Source organism: Trachemys scripta, chromosome 7 (assembly GCF_013100865.1).
Source record: "Trachemys scripta elegans isolate TJP31775 chromosome 7, CAS_Tse_1.0, whole genome shotgun sequence".
Lineage (NCBI taxonomy): Eukaryota > Metazoa > Chordata > Testudines > Emydidae > Trachemys > Trachemys scripta.
The window spans coordinates 62,524,298-62,544,166 of record NC_048304.1 but is presented as its reverse complement, the minus strand read 5'-3'; the positions used below and the strand labels follow the sequence as shown (position 1 = coordinate 62,544,166).

Here is a 19,869-nt window from a genome sequence, read left to right as displayed (position 1 = left end):
GTTCTTTAAGCACGCATCTATAATATGTAGGGGGGAAAAAGCTTTGCAATCATGCGGGACTTCAGTTTCAGTTTGAGTGACATATGCTGAAAGTCTGATGCTGTTCTGCAAGTACTGAATTTCTAAATATTATAGCTGACAATTTCTGAACTCAAGAAGAGTTGCATTCAAAACAGAGGAATTCTATATTAGACATCTTTATCTTTACTGATAAAGAAAATTTGGTCACACAAAAATTAAGAGTAGCTTAGGTACAAGTAACCATGACCTGATAACATTTATAATGTGCAAACAGAACAAAGTCCAAGCCAGTTTCACAAAACTGAAAACAATAATGAGCCAAATTGGCTTGGAGGAAGAATTTAATCAGAAAAATGTGAATGATCATTGGAAACGATTTAAGAATGCTTTACTAGATGCCCCAAAAGCCACAATTGAGGAAGAAGGCTGTACTGGTTCAAATAACCATCTGATTTAGAAAGGATGTAAAGGCAGCTGTAAAAAATAAAATAAATGTATATATAACAAATGGAAGAAAGGGGAAGCTGCTATTAATGAATATAAATCAGAAGGTAGGAATTGTAGAAAACTGATAAGAGAAGCAAACCTATGGCGAGTGGAGTTAAGGAAAATAAGTTTTTAAAGTATGTTAGGAACAACAACAAAAAATCATTGAATAGCATCGGTCCATCACTAGATGGAAAAGGTAGAATTATCAATAATAATGAATAAAAGGCAGAAGTGTTCAATAAATATTTCTGTTCTGTATTTGGGGAAAACACAAATAATGTATTCATGCCATATGATGATGATGAAATACTTTACACTCCAGCAGTAATTAAGGATGATGTCCAACTCAAACTATTAAAGTCAAACACTAATAAATCAGCAGGTCCAGATAATTTGCGACCAAGAGTTTTAAAAGAGCTGGCAGTGGCTGAGGATGTTACCGCTAATGTTGATGTTTCAGTACATCTTAGAACACTAGAGAAGTTCCAGGAAACTGGAAAAAAGCTAAGGCTGTGACAATATTTAAAACAATTACCAAGATAATTATAGGCCAGTCAATCTGACATTGAACCTAGGAAAGGAAATGGAGTGGCTGATATGGGACTTGATTATTAAAGAATTAAAGGAGGATAATATAATTCATGCCAATCAACATGTGTTATGGAAAATAGATCCTGTCAAACTAACTTGATATAATTTTTTATGAGATTATAAATTTGGTTGATAAAGGGAATAGTGTTGATGTAATATACTTAGACTTCTGTAAGCTGTGATGCTCTGAGTACATTTCTCAAACCTGAAGAAGAGCTCTATATAAGCTCAAAAGCTTGTCTTTCTCAGCAACACAAGCTCATCCAATAAAAGATATTACCTCAACCACCTTGTCTCTCCAATATCCTGGGAGCAATATGGCTACAACTCTGCATTAGACTTCTGCAAGGCAGTTGACTTGGTATTGCACAACATTTTGATTAAAAACTAGAATGATATAAAATTAACAAGTCACACATTAAATGGATTAAAAATTGCCAACTGATAGGTCTCAAAATGTAATTGTAAATAGGGAATCATCGTGGAGTGGGTGGGTTTCTAATGAGGTCGTGTATGGATTGGTTCTTGGTCCTACACTATTTAACATTTTTATCAATTAAAACAATGTTTACAATGAAGAAAACATAAAATTATCACTGACAAAGTTTGCAGAAAAATTGGGGGAGTGGTAAATAATGAAGAGGACAGGTCACTGATACAGAGTGACTTTTATCACTTGATAAGATGGGCTCAAGCAAACAATATGCATTTTAATACAGCTAAATGTATATGTCAACATGTAGGAACAAAGAATGCAGGCCATACTTACAGGATGGGGGATTCTAGTCTGGGAAGCAATGACTCTGACAAACATTTGGGGATTATGATGTATAATCAGCTGAACATGAGCTCCCAGCTAATGAGATCTTTAGATTCATAAAGAGGGGGAATCTCAAATAAGAGGAGAGAGTATCAGGGGGTAGCCATGTTAGTCTGTATCTACAAAAACAACTAGGAGTCTGGTAGCACCTTAAAGACTAACAGATTTATTTGGGCATAAGCTTTCGTGGGTAAAAACCTCACTTCTTCAGATGGATAGAGTGAAAGTTACAGATGCAGGCATTATATACTGACACATGGAGAGCAGGCAGTTACTTCGCACTGCTCCCTGCTCTCCATGTGTCAGTATATAATGCCTTCATCTGTAACTTTCACTCTATGCATCTGAAGAAGTGAGGTTTTTACCCACGAAAGCTTATGCCCAAATAAATCTGTTAGTCTTTTAAGGTGCCACCAGATCCTTGTTGGTTTTTTTTTTTTTTTTTTTTTTTTTAGGAGTAGAGAGGTTATTTTATCTCTATATTTGACATTGGTGAAACAGCTACTGGAATACTGTGTTGCGTTCTGATGTCCACAGCTCAAGATACATTGAAGAGGGTTCAGAGAGAAATGCCATGAAAATTATTAAAGAATTGGAAAAGATGCCTTAGAGTGATAGATTCAAGGAGCTTAATCTATTTAGTTTAACTATGAGAAATTAAGGGGTGACCTGATCACAGTCTGTAAGTACATACAAGGGGAAGAAATATTTGATAATGGGCTCTTCAATCTAGCAGAGAAGGGTCTGGCTAGAAATTGAAGCTAGACAAATTCAGACTGGAAATAAGGTGTAAATTTGAGAGAGAGTAATTAATCACTGACACAATATATCAAATGTAGTGCTAATGTAGTGCCCATCTTTAAAAAAGGGAAGAAGGAGGATCCAGGGAACTACAGGCCAGTCAGCTTCACGTCAGTCCCTGGAAAAATCCTGGAGCAGGTCCTCAAGTAATCAATTCTGAAGTACTTAGAGGAGAGGAAAGTGATCAGGAACAGTCAGCATGGATTCACCAAGGGTAAGTCGTGCCTAACTAACCTAATTGCCTTCTATGATGAGATAACTGGCTCTGTGGATGAGGGGAAAGCAGTGGATGTGTTATTCCTTGACTTTAGCAAAGCTTTTGATACGATCTCCCACAGTATTCTTGCCGCCAAGTTAAAGAAGTATGGGCTGGATGAATGGACTGTAAGGTGGATAGAAAGCTGGCTAGATCGTCGGGCTCAAGGGGTGTGATCAATGGCTCCATGTCTAGTTGGCAGCCGGTTTCAAGCGGAGTGCCCCAAGGGTCGGTCCTGGGGCCGGTTTTGTTTAATATCTTTATTAATGATCTGGAGGATGGTGTGGACTGCACTCTCAGGAAGTTTGCAGATGACACTAAACTAGGAGGCGTGGTAGATACACTAGAGGGTAGGGATCGGATACAGAGGGACCTAGACAAATTAGAGGATTGGGCCAAAAAAAACCTGATGAGGTTCAGCAAGGACAAGTGCAGAGTCCTGCACTTAGGACAGAAGAATCCCATGCACTGCTACAGACTAGGGACCGAATGGCTAGGTAGCAGTTCTGCAGAAAAGGACCTAGGTGTCACAGTGGACGAGAAGCTGGAAATGAGTCAACAGTGTGCTCTTGTTGCCAAGAAGGCTAACGGCATTTTGGGCTGTATAAGTAGGGGCATTGCCAGCAGATCGAGGAACGTGATCGTTCCCCTTTATTCGACATTGGTGAGGCCTCATCTGGAATACTGTGTCCAGTTTTGGGCCCCACACTACAAGAAGGATGTGGAAAAATTGGAAAGAGTCCAGCGGAGGGCAACAAAAATGATTAGGGATCTGGAGCACATGACTTATGAGGTGAGGCTGAGGGAACTGGGATTGTTTAGTCTCCAGAAGAGAAGAATGAGGGGGGATTTGATAGCAGCCTTCAACTACCTGAAGGGGGGTTCCAAAGAGGATGGAGCTCGGCTGTTCTCAGTGGTGGCAGATGACAGAACAAGGAGCAATGGTCTCAAGTTGCAGTGGGGGAGGTCCAGGTTGGATATTAGGAAACACTATTTCACTAGGAGGGTGGTGAAGCACAGGAATGCGTTACCTAGGGAGGTGATGGAGTCTCCTTCCTTGGAGGTTTTTAAGGCCCGGCTTGACAAAGCCCTGGCTGGGATGATTTAGTTGGGAATTAGTCCTGCTTTGAGCAGGGGGCTGGACTAGATGACCTCTTGAGGTCCCTTCCAACCCTGATATTCTATGATTCTATGAAAGGTTGTAGTGGATTCTCCATCACTGGCAATTTTAAAATTAGGACTGGATGCTTTTCTAAAAAATGTGCTCTAGTAATTATGTTGGGGAAGTTCTGTTGCCTATGTTATGCAGGAGGTCATACTAGATTATCATAATAGTGACTTCTGGCTTTGGAATCTACAACTCAATAAGTTTGTTTAAAGATTACTACAATCTCATTTATGAGAAAATGTACAATCTAATATTGTACAGAAACCTGTTCTGTTCAGTAGACGTCTTTCCCAAAAGATTCCCATTTCACTCCCAGAAGACAGTAGTAAGTCTATAAACCTATGTTCTATAATATAAGAAATTTGGTCAGGGAATATGGCTGAGATTAAAGCAATTCCTTGCAGATGATATGATCACATGAACGGAAAAAAAAGCAAATAATGCACCCTTACAGGGCACTTAGAAACATCCTTTTCTAATATCCACCTAAGAGCTGATATTGCTGAACGTTTCTGTGTCGCCCCGTTCACTTGTGTACAATCACCTCATGAAGATGAATGTATGAATAGACAACTCTACAATTGACAACATTATAACAGTTTTACTTGAAAAAAAAATGCCAACAGATTTCCACTCTACTAATATTAGCTATTAATTAGTATAGCAGGCGGTGAAACAGAGCAGCATATAAATTAACTTCATATTCCAATCTTTTCAAGGCTTTCTAATAAATGTTTCAGTAAACATTTTCAAAATTACTAAAAGTTTAAGCTCTGAACACTTTGACCAACATAATACCTTTTTTCCTTCCAAAAATTACCCTATGAAAAGGTTCAGACAATTGTCTTTATTGTTTTAATGCCACCCTCAAATTATTTCACATCCTAGGCCACTCTGAACATTCTAACAACATTTCTATTGGCATTACCCTTACATGAACTACATTCTAGCCTCCTGCTGTTACTGAGAAATGCATTAAAGTAAGTCACATGATTTCACTCTTGTCAACAAATGATGGCTCAATTAGGCAGATAAGAATCTACAGCCCTCAGCAGAGTATCTCTTCAGCCCATTCTGAGCAGCTGAAAGAAGTACTTAGGGACTGCACTAGTTCTGAAGAATGAATGCTTGCTATCCTTTATCAACCCCCATTGAAAACTACTTTTTTCCCTCAAAAGAAAATTGGACCTATAGTATAGCTGAATATTTCCAATCCAGTGCAGTTTATAAATCTATTTCTACAATGGGTCATTGATCTAAATTGAATTAATGTTTAAAATCAATGAAATGATGAAGTATTCCAGTTACTGAACACTGCTTTACTAGTTCTCTACAGTAAGATACAGAATCCTCAGCTTGAAGTAATATATATAAAACCAAAGAAAACTACATTAAGGTTTAGACCCCAACCCAGAAAATGCACTAAATTAATACCTAAGGATGAAACTAATTCTTACCTTACCCTACTGGGATTACATACTACAGGAACTACTAGCACAAAGAGCGCCAAAATTAATGGTATTAAGCATAGCCATGAATGCTGCTTGCTTTTTGTGTGCCCCCAATGGAAGACACTGCTCAAACTCCCACTACACTGGCCCAGTTTAACACACCATCTTCCAAGCCCACACAGTCAGTGTGTCTTTATTTTGCTAAGTTGCCCATCAGTACTAATACTGATTTACAGAGAAATCTCTTCAGAATACAGTACTCGCTCACCCAAGGCTACATCCATTTTTTCACCATCATCACACTTTGCATAGGTTCAGAGAGCAAAAGAGTGGGTATCCAATCTATCCCATTTTCCACTTGACTGCCTTTTTTCTTCTATATGCCTCACTCTTTATGCCCTTCACCAGAGGCGAATTAGGGATTTGTGGGGCCCTTGGCCAGAGCAAGTGGGGACCCTTCCCACCTCTTCTGCCTGCAGTCCCTCTCAACCCTCCCACCCCGTCGCTCCTGTCAGGGAAATGGGGTCGGGGCGCAAGGGCTTCCCCCATCCGCCTGGTGCTCCTGCTGGGGAGCGGGGTTCGGGCGCGGGAGCTTTTAAAATGCGACTTTAATTAATGGAGATATCCTATCTCCTAGAACTGGAAGGGACCTTGAAAAGTCATCGAGTCCAGCCCCTTGCCTTCACTAGCAGGACCAAGTACTGATTTTGCCCCAGCTCCCTAAGTGGCCCCCTCAAGGATTGAACTCACAACCCTGGGTTTAAGCAGGCCAATGCTCAAACCACTGAGCTATCCCTCCCCCTCCTTGGCAGGAATGCTGGGCAGGCAGAGCAGGGCAAGCCCCCAATGACCCTGCTATCCAGCAGGAGCACTGGGCAGGTGGGTGGAGTGGGTCAGGGAACAGGGGTGCCCATTTTTCCAGGGGTCCCCATTGGCCGAGGCCCCTGCGCACAGGCCCTGTTGGCTGCCTGGCTAATCCGCCATTTCCTTGCAATCCTTGATAACTCATACCTCTTGCCTCTGCCCTCCACAAACACTCACTTCCATGATGTTCCACCTGACCATGCTGTACACTACATAATCTTAGAAAGACATACCTAGAATAAGGAGCCACATTACATGCTGGATAGCATCAGCTACTGCTACCCCCTTTCCATATCTCAAATGGGGAGGTATTACTACACTGCACCAGGCGATTCCTCTGCTTGACCACGGAACTAATTGCAAAGAATAGCAACATTTGCATTCACAACATATCACACATATTATCCATGTTATAAAACACAGTAACACTTACAATGTATACAGCCATTTTCATCAACAGATCTCTAAGTGTGTAGGCTCTTTCATCATTTCAGATACAGAAACAGAGGCATAGATGTATAACAATACCTAGGGACAAGAGGATGAATGACGGCTAGAGTGTCAGGATGAAGTCCAAGGCCTGGTCTATGCATAAAAAATCTGCAGGCATACCAATACCAACAAGAGTTCTTTAGTTGGTATAAGCTGCATCTCAATTAAGAGGGTTTGCGTATATGGCTATACTAGCAGCATTTAATGATAAACAAAGAATGCGGTTTTTAGAATTACAGAGATTTCCATGGCTTTGTGTGTAATTGAGATTAACTCTTGTAGAAGAAACACAGAATCAAGAACTTGGATCAATTGTAATTAATTAAATATTGAGAATTTATTTTATTTTTTTCTAATTAAAAAATTATCCCAAACTGAGGGGATAATGTCAATGTCAAATTTGAAACTTTACAATAGTTTCAAAATCTTTCTGGAATGAATTTTTTTTAATCCTGTGTATTAGGAAAATACTGACATCCTCAAATATCGCAATAGCAATGCCACTCACAGCAGTAAACTTCTTCTAAATTTGCCTGTGCTTTGTTTTTGAGATCTCGTCATAAGAAATGTGACATGGTAAGAGACTAAAATCTTACATCCTTATAAGGATAGCATCTAATAAGACTAATGAGCAAGAGGATAGCAATAAAAATCTCCTTCAGATTGACTCCCTCCACCCCCTTGAATATGGAGGCTTCTCTTTTTAATTTACATTTAAATAGTGTGTTAAGTCTGCCCAGACTTTACATACAATTTGAGACTCAACGTCCCTAAAGGCAGAGTCATCTGGGAGAGCAGGATAAGTACACTTGCAGGCCTCTGCTGCAAAATCTGCAGATCAATGTGGATTTATATGCTCTAAAGTTTCCTCCCCCTGGTGGTAATGTTCAGGCTGATGAATATCTATTTTCACTCACTCCCTGTCTTGCACAAAGGCTGATTCAGGTTTTGCTGTTGAAGCAGCTCATTACCAGTAGACTGGTTTAGTATTCTAGCAGATTTACAAATTCTGCTAATGAAATAAAAGCATGCCATTTTCCCTCCTCCCATTTTTTTTCCCCTAAAAAGCAATATATTTTTAAAAGGGAAATGCAATTACAACCATTATGTCAATGAAAATTACACGCTGGGTTTATCTCTGTAGGTATCTGTCAACTGCAAAACGTACACAACGTCTTCAGAGTAATAATGATGTTTTATCATTTTAATTACAAACACTTTGAAAAAAATCCCTAAAGTGTACCAATTGGGGTGGTCTAAATTAACAGTAGCTTGATAGCCCAAGGGTAGCAAAAATAGATTGAGCTACCAAATTTCATAGTAGTTATAGCAGCTGTCTTCTTGCCTCAGGGAACCTGGGTATTTAACAAAGCAGACAGCCTGGCAATGGCATCTGATTAGCAATGTGCGTATTGTTGGCTAGAATACTTGCAGCTCTATTGTTTCAGATTAGGAATTTGGAGAGTTGTGACATCATATAGCTCTTATAGTTCAGCTTCTGTATGTTGACTTACAGGTACTGTAAGTGTATCATGATAATTTCTCAGTTACAACTAGTTGTATTAGATGGGAACAGCTCTTTCTGTAGAATTGAAAATGATCAATGAAACAAGACAGGATTTAAATGTCAGATTCATTTTCCTATGAGAATAAAATTTTCTTTCTAAAAAAAAGATCTGTTTACATTAAGTGCAAATTTGGGAGGGAGACTATCTCCAGGAAGAATGACCCAAATGAAGCCATCAAACTGTTAATTTTTTTTAAACAATTTAATAAAATAAATCTGAATAATGGTAAAAACTCTGTTAGTTAACACACCTTATCTAAAAGTCCTCATCTTGGGGAACAACCTTAATGCAAACAGCAATATTACTTTGAGGTCACTGTCTGAACTTCATACTTCCAAAGAGAACCCCCATATGGCTCTTTCCCTCCCTCACCTCATGCTTTAAGTACAGATCACAAATTATTGGTGCTTGTTGGCAGAGTTCAATCATTGAACTCACAGCAAATAGTCTACTTCAACTAGAAGTACATTCTTTTACTCTATCAAATCCATCTGAGGTAATAAGACTTGATGTTTTATTCAACAGAACTGAGGAAAATTGTTGCACAATAGGTTAATTCAAAATGGCAGCATAGAAAATGCATCTGTCAGTGGGGATCAAATTACAGGGCAAGCTCCTCTCAATGCTTAGAAAAACAAGTCTGCAGTTCTACAGATTATGTTCATGTGTGTGTTTAAAGGGGTGGGAAAGGAGCTAAATATCTGAGCTAACCTCCAATTAAAGTCAATCATAAAAACAGCCAATTTAATGAGTGCGGATTTCTTTGGGTAATTATAACACCAACCACTTTTTTCTCTTTTAAATCTGTAATTCTGCCTTCTTGTTATTGCTTGCTTTGTCATTAATCGCCTCAGGAACTTGATTTCCTAGCAACAGACTCTGCCACCAAACATTTGGCTCCTGTTCAACATTTTCTTTGTGAAAAATGGCACTGCTGTTGCTGTCTGGCTGTTGCAGCTAGACTGGCTGTGTAAGTGCTCTAATAATGCATTCTTAAAAATCACATGATAAGAGGAGCAATGACCGAGCTTCTAATTACTGTGCTGACTGTGCTGAAGAAGTTTATCTGCAATTTAAAGGCTACTGGGATGCAGGGAGTGTGGGGGAAGAGTGTGCATATTCCACATATAAACAAATATCATTGGTAACTTAAAGGTGAATATTTACAAATAAACATTTTTATTCTCTTTGTTACGGGGGCTCCTGTTAATTTGCTATTTGGGAAAAGGGTGGGTATCATTTCTGAAATACTGCTTGATGGATTTTTTTTTTCTCCACAAGATAAGAAGCAATAATCTTCACATACTGGACCACTGTGGATCGCAATTTGCAAAAATCCCCAAAAAGCAAACAGAACCTAACCCAGCTTTTTTCCAGTTAAATTACTTGAGAAGACAGTGACAAAGACATCTTTGTATAAAATCACATTCTGAGATGGCAGGGTGAGACTTCATTGTGTATCTTCACAATATGCAGTATGTATCATGGCATTACTTAATACATTGTGCTGAAAATTTACAAGCCCTTTGGTTCACATTTTGATCAAGTTTTCCTTTCTTTAAAGGGAGGGAAAAATTGTTTTTATTTCTCAATTGTTTATGAGACAGGAAATATTTGGGTACTGTGCTGCACACCTGTGAATGATGTATGGATTTTCCTTTCTATACAGCTATAGGACCTGCTCGTGGTAGATGGCACCCTGTTTCTTCCATAATTCCCAAAGTACAATCCTACAAAATGGTGGTTTTGGAAGTGACAAGATACAACGGGCCAGTGATGTAACATTATAATCGTCCACTGCTAGCTGTGGCCTCCTCTTTGAGATCAGACTAGAAGATAAGAATGGCTCCTTTCCAGCCTTCAAATCTATGAATTATTCCCAGAAATGCCATTTGGCAGCTGCAGATGTTTACGAAATGTTGTTGGAACATTATGGTTAAGAATATCAGTGGAGGCATGAATATTGTGCAGCTATCCACAGCTACAAATACTTAGTGGATATTTTGATTTCTGCCAGTCTCTGTGAGTGCCACTAGTTTCCCATGCATAGGGAAGCACCAGCACATCTCAAAATACCGATCACAATCCATCTTAAATGTATCATAATCATATCATTAAATTATAATAAAAATGGCTTAATTTAACATACCTTTGAAAGGAGGAGACAGCACAAAAGAAATTTCATTTATACTTATATTGTTATAACAATCAGAATTTTTTCTCTAAGGCAGAATAACCAAAAACCATGTAAAAAGAACAAAATGCTGAGAAATAGTATTTAAGCTGTGCTATACATTGCTGACATCAAGCTAAAGTTTTGACAAACTCATGTTGAAACCAGATAATTCCACCATCAAGCCCATATACTACCTCAGTATTTCTCGGCTTAGATAAGTAGCCATTGTAGGAAAATAAATATAAAAATAACATTTTATATGTAAATAAATATACCCTGGACTTTGGAGATTTAAGAACTATTCCTCCAACAGGCAGGCATATTATACTGTATTGATTATCACCGACTGCAAATACATGAGATTCTGTCCTTCATACAGAATCTATAAAACAAAATATGTAATCTTGACAAGTGGTCACCATTAAAATTATACACTTGCTATTAGTTTATAAATATATAGAGGTACTGAAGTATTAAACTGTAATTTATTTAATTTAATGGGTATATTTTAACAGTATTACATATCATACACTCAAATAAAAATGGTTAAAACTCAAAAGCTACCTTTTTATTCAGTGTAGCATAAAATATATTTTGCTAAATTCTTTTTTAAGTGCATGCATATAATCTAAACAGATTTAGAAGATGTTATCCTTAAATACAATGTCACTGAAGGCCATCATCATAGGCTGCCAATAGTAGTGAATGGGAACCTGTTTCTCCAGTTTGTTTGCAGAGGAAAGAGTTAATACCTTTTGAACTGTTCTAAGAACCCCAATCCATTTCAGTTAAATAATCTGTGTCATCCAGATTCTTCGTATCAAAATACTGAAATAGTGTGTGTAAGCAACAGAGTTTATTGAAAATTTTATTTCAAACATTTTTATTTTTAATAAATAGAAAATGCCCTTTTTACCAAACCAATTGTGTTTGCCAAATTTCATTTTGGCTGAAATGTTTGTTTATTTTTTATGAAAATTTTCAAAATGAAAAATTCGGAATGTTTTCAACAAATTTTGTTTTCATTGGAGAGGGAAAAGGTAAAGTAACTTTGTGCACCCCACCCTACTCCTGTCACCCACACCCCTTCACAATCAAACAAGGAGGGAAAAGTAAAAATATTTAACGTTAGGGAGAAAAAAAATCCCTCATTTTTTTTTTACTTCAGCCTTTTACAAATGGGGGGAAAGGAAGATAAGATGTGCAAGTGTTTTCCCACATATAAAACAAAATTTTTGTTGAAAAAACAAGAAATTCACAGAAAATTTCTAACTTTTTTTTTCAAAAATACTTACTTTTTCCGAACAGCTGCAGTAATCAGTGTACAATGTTAGCACATTTCCAAGGAGTATGGGGTGCCATATGGTGGCATATCATCCTTCAAACAAGACAGTTGGGATCACTGAATATCTTTTAGATTCATACGAGTAAGCCTTCAGTGTTGTAAAATTGAATGATTTACCATCACATGAAAATATATAGGAAAGTTTAGACTCTCATGGATAATGGTGAACTAGCATCTTATGAACAAACAGGTAGAGTGAAGTATGACACTGAGGTCTAGGCACCATCACCTCACATGAAAGCAGGATGTTACCTTGCAATTCTGAAGTGAACAAACCAAAAATTCATTTGAGCACAATTACAAGAATAGAAAAGTCTCACTGCTCTAGGTCTCCTTTCTTACTAATTCATAGGTACTGAGAAACATGAAAGTTTCAAGCGCTGCCAGTGCAAAGAACTGAGCATCAGAGGCATTAAACAGGCACCCATGCTAAAGGAGAAGCAAATATTGGTCCTGCTGTTACTTCGTGCATACAGTCCTGCAAGAAGCTGAGCCACATGATGACCTATCCTTTAATTGCCAATTGGCTACTCAAAAAGTTCTTGAAGACATTAAAATAGCAAAGATTTTAAAGAGACATCACTGAAATATATTAATGTGTTAACTACTTATGTTAAACAATCTGTTCCATCTTGTATGCAGCTGTGACACTCTGAGTAAACGTCTTAGAACTGAAGAGCTCTAAGCTCGAAAGCTTATCTCTCTCACCAACAAAAGTTGGTCCAATAAAAGATACCCAGCTTGTCTCTCTCTCCTAAGCACAAATTTAAAAGGTTTTTTTGTTTTTGTTTACAAGCCTTAACTTTAAAAAGTAATTCAAAGACATTCCCTCACCGACAATCTATTATTTTCCCTTTTATGGAAAGAGGCATTTGGATATTCTACTAATTGAGTGATCTGATTGGTTTAACATTCTTAAAAACTGTGCAATTGTTCAACACTAAAAGCCACCACATTAACATGTGAGTTACTAAATAGAACAGTAATGGTAATCAATCATGTAACTTCAACGTGCTCAGTAAGGGGCAACTGTTTATGAGCAGATGAACAACTAAGGGCAAAGGAAAGAAGAAATTTCTAAGATTACAAAGATATAAGGTATAAATGCATTAACAGCAACAAGTTATGGTACTTCTCCTCCTCAATGCCTCCAACAGGAAACATTAAATTAACATGGGTACAGTATTGAAGAGCAAATTGAGAAAGACTAACTGGGAGAAATAGGGATAGTTACCGTATATACTCGTTTATAAGCCGAATTTTTACTTACACCAGTTGCTGTCTCAGCCCGTAAGGATAAGCAGCCGGTGCGCCGGGACACTTTGTTTACTTAGGTTTACCTCCGTGACTGTGGATGCTCGAGATAAACAAACCATCTCGGCCCACCATCGGCTTATTCTGATGGCCCGGGAGCCAAAGTTTGCTGACCCCAGAATTATAGGGTCGGCTTATGAATGGGTTATAAAAAATTTTTCCATTTTTACTTATCCATCCTGGGGGAGGTCGGCTCATAAATGAACCGGCTTATGATCGAGTATATACGGTAATTGGGACATGAGGAAAAATATGGCAACAGCATACAACACATTGGGAAAAGTTTATATTATTCTGTCTTCATGAGGAAGCAGAATCAATCATCAGAACTGAATTAAAATCCCACCTGGTTAACTGCAACTTGTAATAAAGACAAGCACTTCCTCCTTTCTCAATTTTTTGCCCATTGTCATTGGATAAGCAGAAAATTTGATGTCAATATATAACAGTGTTTACTGAATAACAGAGTTAAATAAAAAGTAAAAATCTGAATAAGACCCTCTTTTTCTGCTCTGTTCACCATCTCTCTTCAATAGGCAGCCCTTTTTTTCCCCAGGAGATATTAATAAAGATTTTATTATATTAAATTCCGAATGTTTGGAATGTTTTTCAAATATAAGTGTCTAAATTAGGAACCTAAATAAGTATCTCTGACTTTCAGAAGTGTGAGCACCTGCAGTTCACAACAGGAATTGCGGATGGTCATCTGACAATCAGACCTCCTAGTTAGATGCCTAAATAATGACAATAACGGTAGTGCATGTATTCAGTGTACCTGAAAAATCAGACCATTCAGGTGCCTAAATATAGACTTAGGTCACTCAAATTTGAAAATTTTAGCCACAATTTGTAAAAGTCATAAAAATCCAATCCCAAAAGAATGTACATATTGATAGAAGAAAACCACTAAGAAACATAAGCCTTATGTAAATAAAATCAGAGTTCAGGATATGGCCCATTAATGGACTACAGAAACAAACAGAGGTTTGATGTTTAGATTTGGCAGAACTCTTCACTTTCTTTTGAAATTAAACAGGAACTTTGAGGAAGAGAATGGGCTGATAAGTGCTCCAGCATGAGCCCTGTCAGTGAACTGTAATTAGCCACCAGAAGTACAGCTGATCCAGAATGAAATGAGGATAAGAATCTGTAGGGTACGGTGCCAATGGAAGAAACTGCTGTGTTGAATTAAGACTGGAGAGTGGAAGGGAGGGATTTGAAGATACTCACCTGTAAAATATTATGAAAAATTGCTAAAATATGCAATTTTTTCAAAGTTAAAAGAATTGATCATTCTTCAGTTTTCTTCTCTCTTTCCTTGACATCTTTTTTAGTTTTCCTAACTTTAGAGAATTGGTTCAACCTGGCCTACATCTTTCTTCAACCTATGGTTTTCAAGGTTCTCTTCTTTGGTAGTTTCTCTCCAATCTGTCTAGATGATCTTTTCACCAGATGAATAAAATGAATTTATTGTGTTCATATACGGTAACATAAATTCCCTCTCAGGGTTCTGCCATAGGTCCATTTTTTGGGGGAGAGGGGTGACCTGTTCCCCCTCTATGAATTGATTAGATTTCAGGGCTGAGTTTCATCTGAATGCTGTTCTATTGAATGCTGCATTTGAAAAGGCATATGTATCTACTGTAGTAAGTATGTGTAGGGGACCACACAATATTTCAGTACTGTCCATCTTATAGGTCCTCTGAACCTATAAGATGGAATTGCTTGATATCCTCAGGGCAAGGTTTTCATGCGTATATACTTCAGTAATAATATATTTGAATGCTTATTGGCTTTATGTCTTTTCTTTGGCCTATCGTAATCCAGTGTATGAACAGATTCTAAAGCTCCAAGGCCTTCTGTTCAATTCAATAGAATTGTATGGCATTTTTTATATTTAAGCTTTTGAGATGCCTCGGCTTTTTTTGGAAGGAAATGGGCATTAAGATAGGATATTCAGGATCTCCTGATTCTGGTGAAAAAACAGTGGAGTGTTTGGGCATAAAAGATAGCATAGTATACCGGTTAAGCTGTCTTTACGGATAACTGAAAAGAGAGAAAGTGTGTTCTGTAAGCAAATGCTGCTATCTCAAAAACCTGGTAGAAACAACGTTATCTGAAAAATAGTCTTAATGGTTAAGAACTTTAAAGAGGTTCCTTCATAAAGTATTACAAAGAGTTTGCAACACTAGACTAAATGTTGAATGGATACTATGTTTAATAAAGTCAAAAGTTTTCTAGAGACCTTCAGAGGTACCTTTTATGGAGGATAAAGAAAGCTCTCAATAAGTCATTCAGTAAGAGTTCTAATATATACAGCTGTTGACCAAACAATGTCAGGTGGGAACTGGACAATTTTAGACTCTCTTTAAAAGGCTATCTAATTTTTTCAGGAAGTAGGGAGGGAATTAATTTTGACACATGAAAAACATTTCCTATTTTCAGAAATTTATTTCTCACGTCAAGAGCAGCAAATTCCAAAAGTACAAACGAAATTTTACTGGCCTATCCAGAAATAATGTGTGTCTCAAAATATTGCATTGTTTGAGTTTACCACGATTTCCCAGTCAGAAATGAATGATCTAGTACAAGTGGTCACAATGAGTCATCGAAGTTTGAGCTCAAATTCTGTGTCTCAGACCCAATGACAGCAGAAGATAGAAGATTTTCAGGAGACAATTAATGGTAGGGATCCAGAAGAAATGCCAAGAGATGAACCTTGTCAAGTACTGGGATGTTGCAACCATCAACAAAAAAGGATGGGGTTATAACTCCATTTTACAGTATAGCATCCAAGTTACTGGCTTGAGTGTGGCAGTACTGCACCTTTGTAGCGGTCATACGCAGTGGAGAACTGGACTGAGGGAAGAATGCAACAAAGAGAGAGGAGAAAATGACGATTGGCCTCTTCTTGTCAGAATATTTCCGGGTCCCACTATCAACCTGGTGTTCCATGAATCTGACCTTCATTTTCAAATATCCAATATAATTTCCCAGCTCTTCACAGTTGTTTATTTTTCCATTGAAATCTATTCATATCTTCAGTTTTATTCTCAGTTTTGCAAGCTTATTCCGTAACTTTTGAGCTTCTTGGTCAATGAGGGTAATGAAGTCTGGATGGCCATCAGACTTCAGAAATTTCTCTTTAATATAAGTCCAAATCTGTATGGTAAATCAGCTCCTCAATGGGTGGTTGAGGTAAGGGCTTTAACACAGAAGATGAGCTTCTAAAACCAAAATGAAGTGTAGAGAAGTGTTGGACTTCTATACAACAAAATCCCTTTTTTCCCCTTATGTGACCTTCCCAACTTTCCCTGAACTATTTTAACTGAGAATAATTATTCCAAATCACACATTAAAAGATTCAGTGATAATTATATACAAGTATAAAATATAGAAAAGATACAGCTTAGTGCAGTATGTCTTTGGCTAACATTTGTCATTCTTCTTCATTTTACAATACTCAACTCCTGCTGCAATTTTTAGCCTTATAGTATTTAGCCCCAAGTCTGGCATTCAGAACAGACTACAGTATAATCATCTGAAATTTAAAACACAGTCCATTTTTAAGAGTATAAATTAAAAATTAGCAGGCTATTGAAGAAATACACATTCTTGAAATATATCTCAAATATGCAGCAGAAGCAATGGGATGTCTTTCGTTTGTATAATCTTCTCAGTGTAAGTATTTGTTTGACAGCTATAAAGGGGCAGCCTTGACCATACACAAGAATCAATAACAACCATGTAAAGCCTACAGCAGTGCACACTAACAGGCTGTAGGAGACATTAACACTAGTTGAAAGAAATAACTATTTTCAATGGACATGTTCCTCCTGGATAATCAATTTTTTACACCTCTTACCAGCTGTTCCCAAATAGCTCAGGTTGCGGAATGACAGCAGCTGTCATGCAGAAAGCATATATTATATGCATATTATGTGTTTTTAATCTATCATAGATGTTTTATACATTTGCTAATTGTCATTGGTCACATCAACAGAGAAAGATGAAAAATTCACCACTTATATTTAGGCAGAATGTTAACTACACAAATACACTAATATGGTTTGATTAGTTCTGAAATTTAAAAAACAAACAAACAAGAAATAATGTTTATTCTGAAAACTAATTGTGAACCTACTATTTTTCACTATTCCCCAAAGCTTGGTACCAGAAGTAAAATTTAGTGACTAAAATCATAGCTTGCCCCCTCTGCCCATATTCATGAGATTTGTCATGATCATTGTTTCTGAAATATTAAGTTATAAGGTGCAATGGTAATTACTATGGAATAAATAGCAATTAAGATGGTTCACGCAAATAAACTCAAACTGTTTGCAGTGAATAATTAGGCTAATATTGTTTATCTACAGAATCTATGCATCCTTCACAACAATTTGCCAGGAAATGTGAAATCACTTTCTTATGTCTTTCCTGTGCTCATTTTAGGAATGCATATAACTAAAGGTACATACAAGGATGTAAACTTCAAGGTAAACAAATCTGATCATGTTACAACAGAAGCAGACATTTTCTTTCTCAACATTCACAAAAGTTATCCTGCATCATATGCAAAATGGACACTGTAGTAGTTCAGTGTTACAGAAATTGAGTGCAGTAACCCACAAACATTTCACAACTTTAAAAAAAGCCAAACTTACTGCTATGTAATAAACTTTGGCCTTTTCCACCAGTTTCCAGTTCTTCTCCAGATCAAGATGTTTTTCCTTATTGTAACAATTGGCAGCAGCAAGGTGAGCTACAAGAGACCTAAAATGACCAAAGAAACAGATATTAGTTAGACACTTTTTCTTAACACTAGTACTGTTCTTCCCATCAGATACAAAGATTCTTTAAAAATACTTATATCTGAGGGTGTGAATGCTACCACAACGTAAAACAATTAAATAGTCCATGTAAAATATAAGTACGTAACATGTATAATTATATACGGAGAGAAAAATCATACAAATGTGAGAAACATTTTTTAAAATCCACATTTACGGAGAAATCTATAAATGTATGTCATATACATATACAATTCCACTATGAAAAGATTTAACACAACCACTCCGAGGTAAAAAGACTTGCCCACGAACACACTATACACATGGGGAGAGTTCTGACCCCTAGTTCCCTGCTCTAAGCACTAGACCCTTCTGCATATTTTAAAATAAAAATTGTTGTAAAGGGGAAAAAAAGCAAAACTTCCTTTCTATGGAAAAGAGAAATAAAAAACAGTGCATGCAGGGTTATTTTTTTCTATCAGAGATTTATGATACTAGGAACCACCTCTACTAATATTAATTAATTTGACATGAAATGACCCAAAACTCCAAAAACTACAGGGCAATAGGAGAAAGAATTGAGGCGAATATATTCTGCCAGATCATCATTCACTGAAGCAGAGGTATAATTTAAAAGGATAAGGAAGCATAAATAACCTTTTCCTCCACCTTTTAGTGGATTTGATTCAACCAAACTCTTGAAAATAGTTCTTGGATAAATAAGCTGAAAAGTCAAATTCACTTCTGTCTGCAGCTGAATAAACTATTAGTAGCACTGTGAGAAAGCAATTGCATGAAGGAAGAATGAAAAAACAGCTCTTAAGAATACATTTAAACGTATTTTTGAATTTTTGTGACAATAAAAGGAGCAAGATTAACTGATCTTGAAAGAGCAATGCTCTATTTATCCGCAGAACAGAGGGCAGGAGTAACACAAGCTTCCTCACATTCCCCTCCCCACTTTGCAAACCATGACCTGGCGGGATCACTTCCGGGGGCAGGGGCGGGGCGGGAGGGAGGGGGCTGAAACTCACTTTCTCAGCCCATTCAATCATTGGTCTATCTGCAGATACTGCCAGTTATTGCTAATTATGATTTGTGTGTGTGTGGATATGTCTACACTGCAATGTAAGCCTGTGTTTGAACCTGGGCTCCAGGCTAACCCCCACTGTGTCTACACTCCAATGGTGCTAACCCGGGGTTCAGACCCAGGGTCCCAGGACCCTGCAGGGCTAAAGGGTCCACGTTCGAGACAAGCTGGGACCAGAGGTGAGCCCTATTGCTTTGCAGCGAAGATGCAGCTCCACTTGACTCAGGTCCCAGGCAAGGTTGCCAACTTTCTATTTGCAGAAAACCGAACACCTTTGCCCTGCCCTCTGCCCCATCTCTTTCCGGAGGTCCCGCCTACTGCTCACTCCATCCACCCTCTGTCGCTCACTCTCCCCCACCCTTGCTCACGTGCTCATTTTAACTGGGCTGGGGCAGAGGGTTGGGGTGCAAGAAGGGGTAAGGGCGCCAGCTGGGGCTTGAGATGACAGGCTTGGGGTACAGGAGGGGGCTCTGAGATGGGGCGGAGGGAAATGGGTTCAGGGCGCAGGAGACGGTTCCAGGCTGGGGCAGAGGGCTCTCACTGGGGATGCAGGCTCTGAGGTGGAGCTGGAGATGAGAAGTTTGGGGTGCAGAAAACCGGATGCCTGGCAACCCTAGTCCCAGGCGTCATACA

At 38.0% G+C, this 19,869-nt stretch overlaps 1 protein-coding gene across 4 annotated transcripts in view; it reads right to left on the bottom strand.

Annotated features, from left to right (window-relative positions):
- ADK (adenosine kinase) overlaps positions 1-19,869 on the bottom strand; it is a 542,722-nt gene that overhangs the window by 238,310 nt on the left and 284,543 nt on the right. For all 4 annotated transcript variants that reach the window (XM_034775506.1, XM_034775504.1, XM_034775505.1 and 1 more), the window contains one exon: positions 18,021-18,129. In XM_034775506.1, coding sequence (XP_034631397.1) covers positions 18,021-18,129 — 109 coding nt within the window. The remainder of the gene's footprint in view (positions 1-18,020; positions 18,130-19,869) is intronic.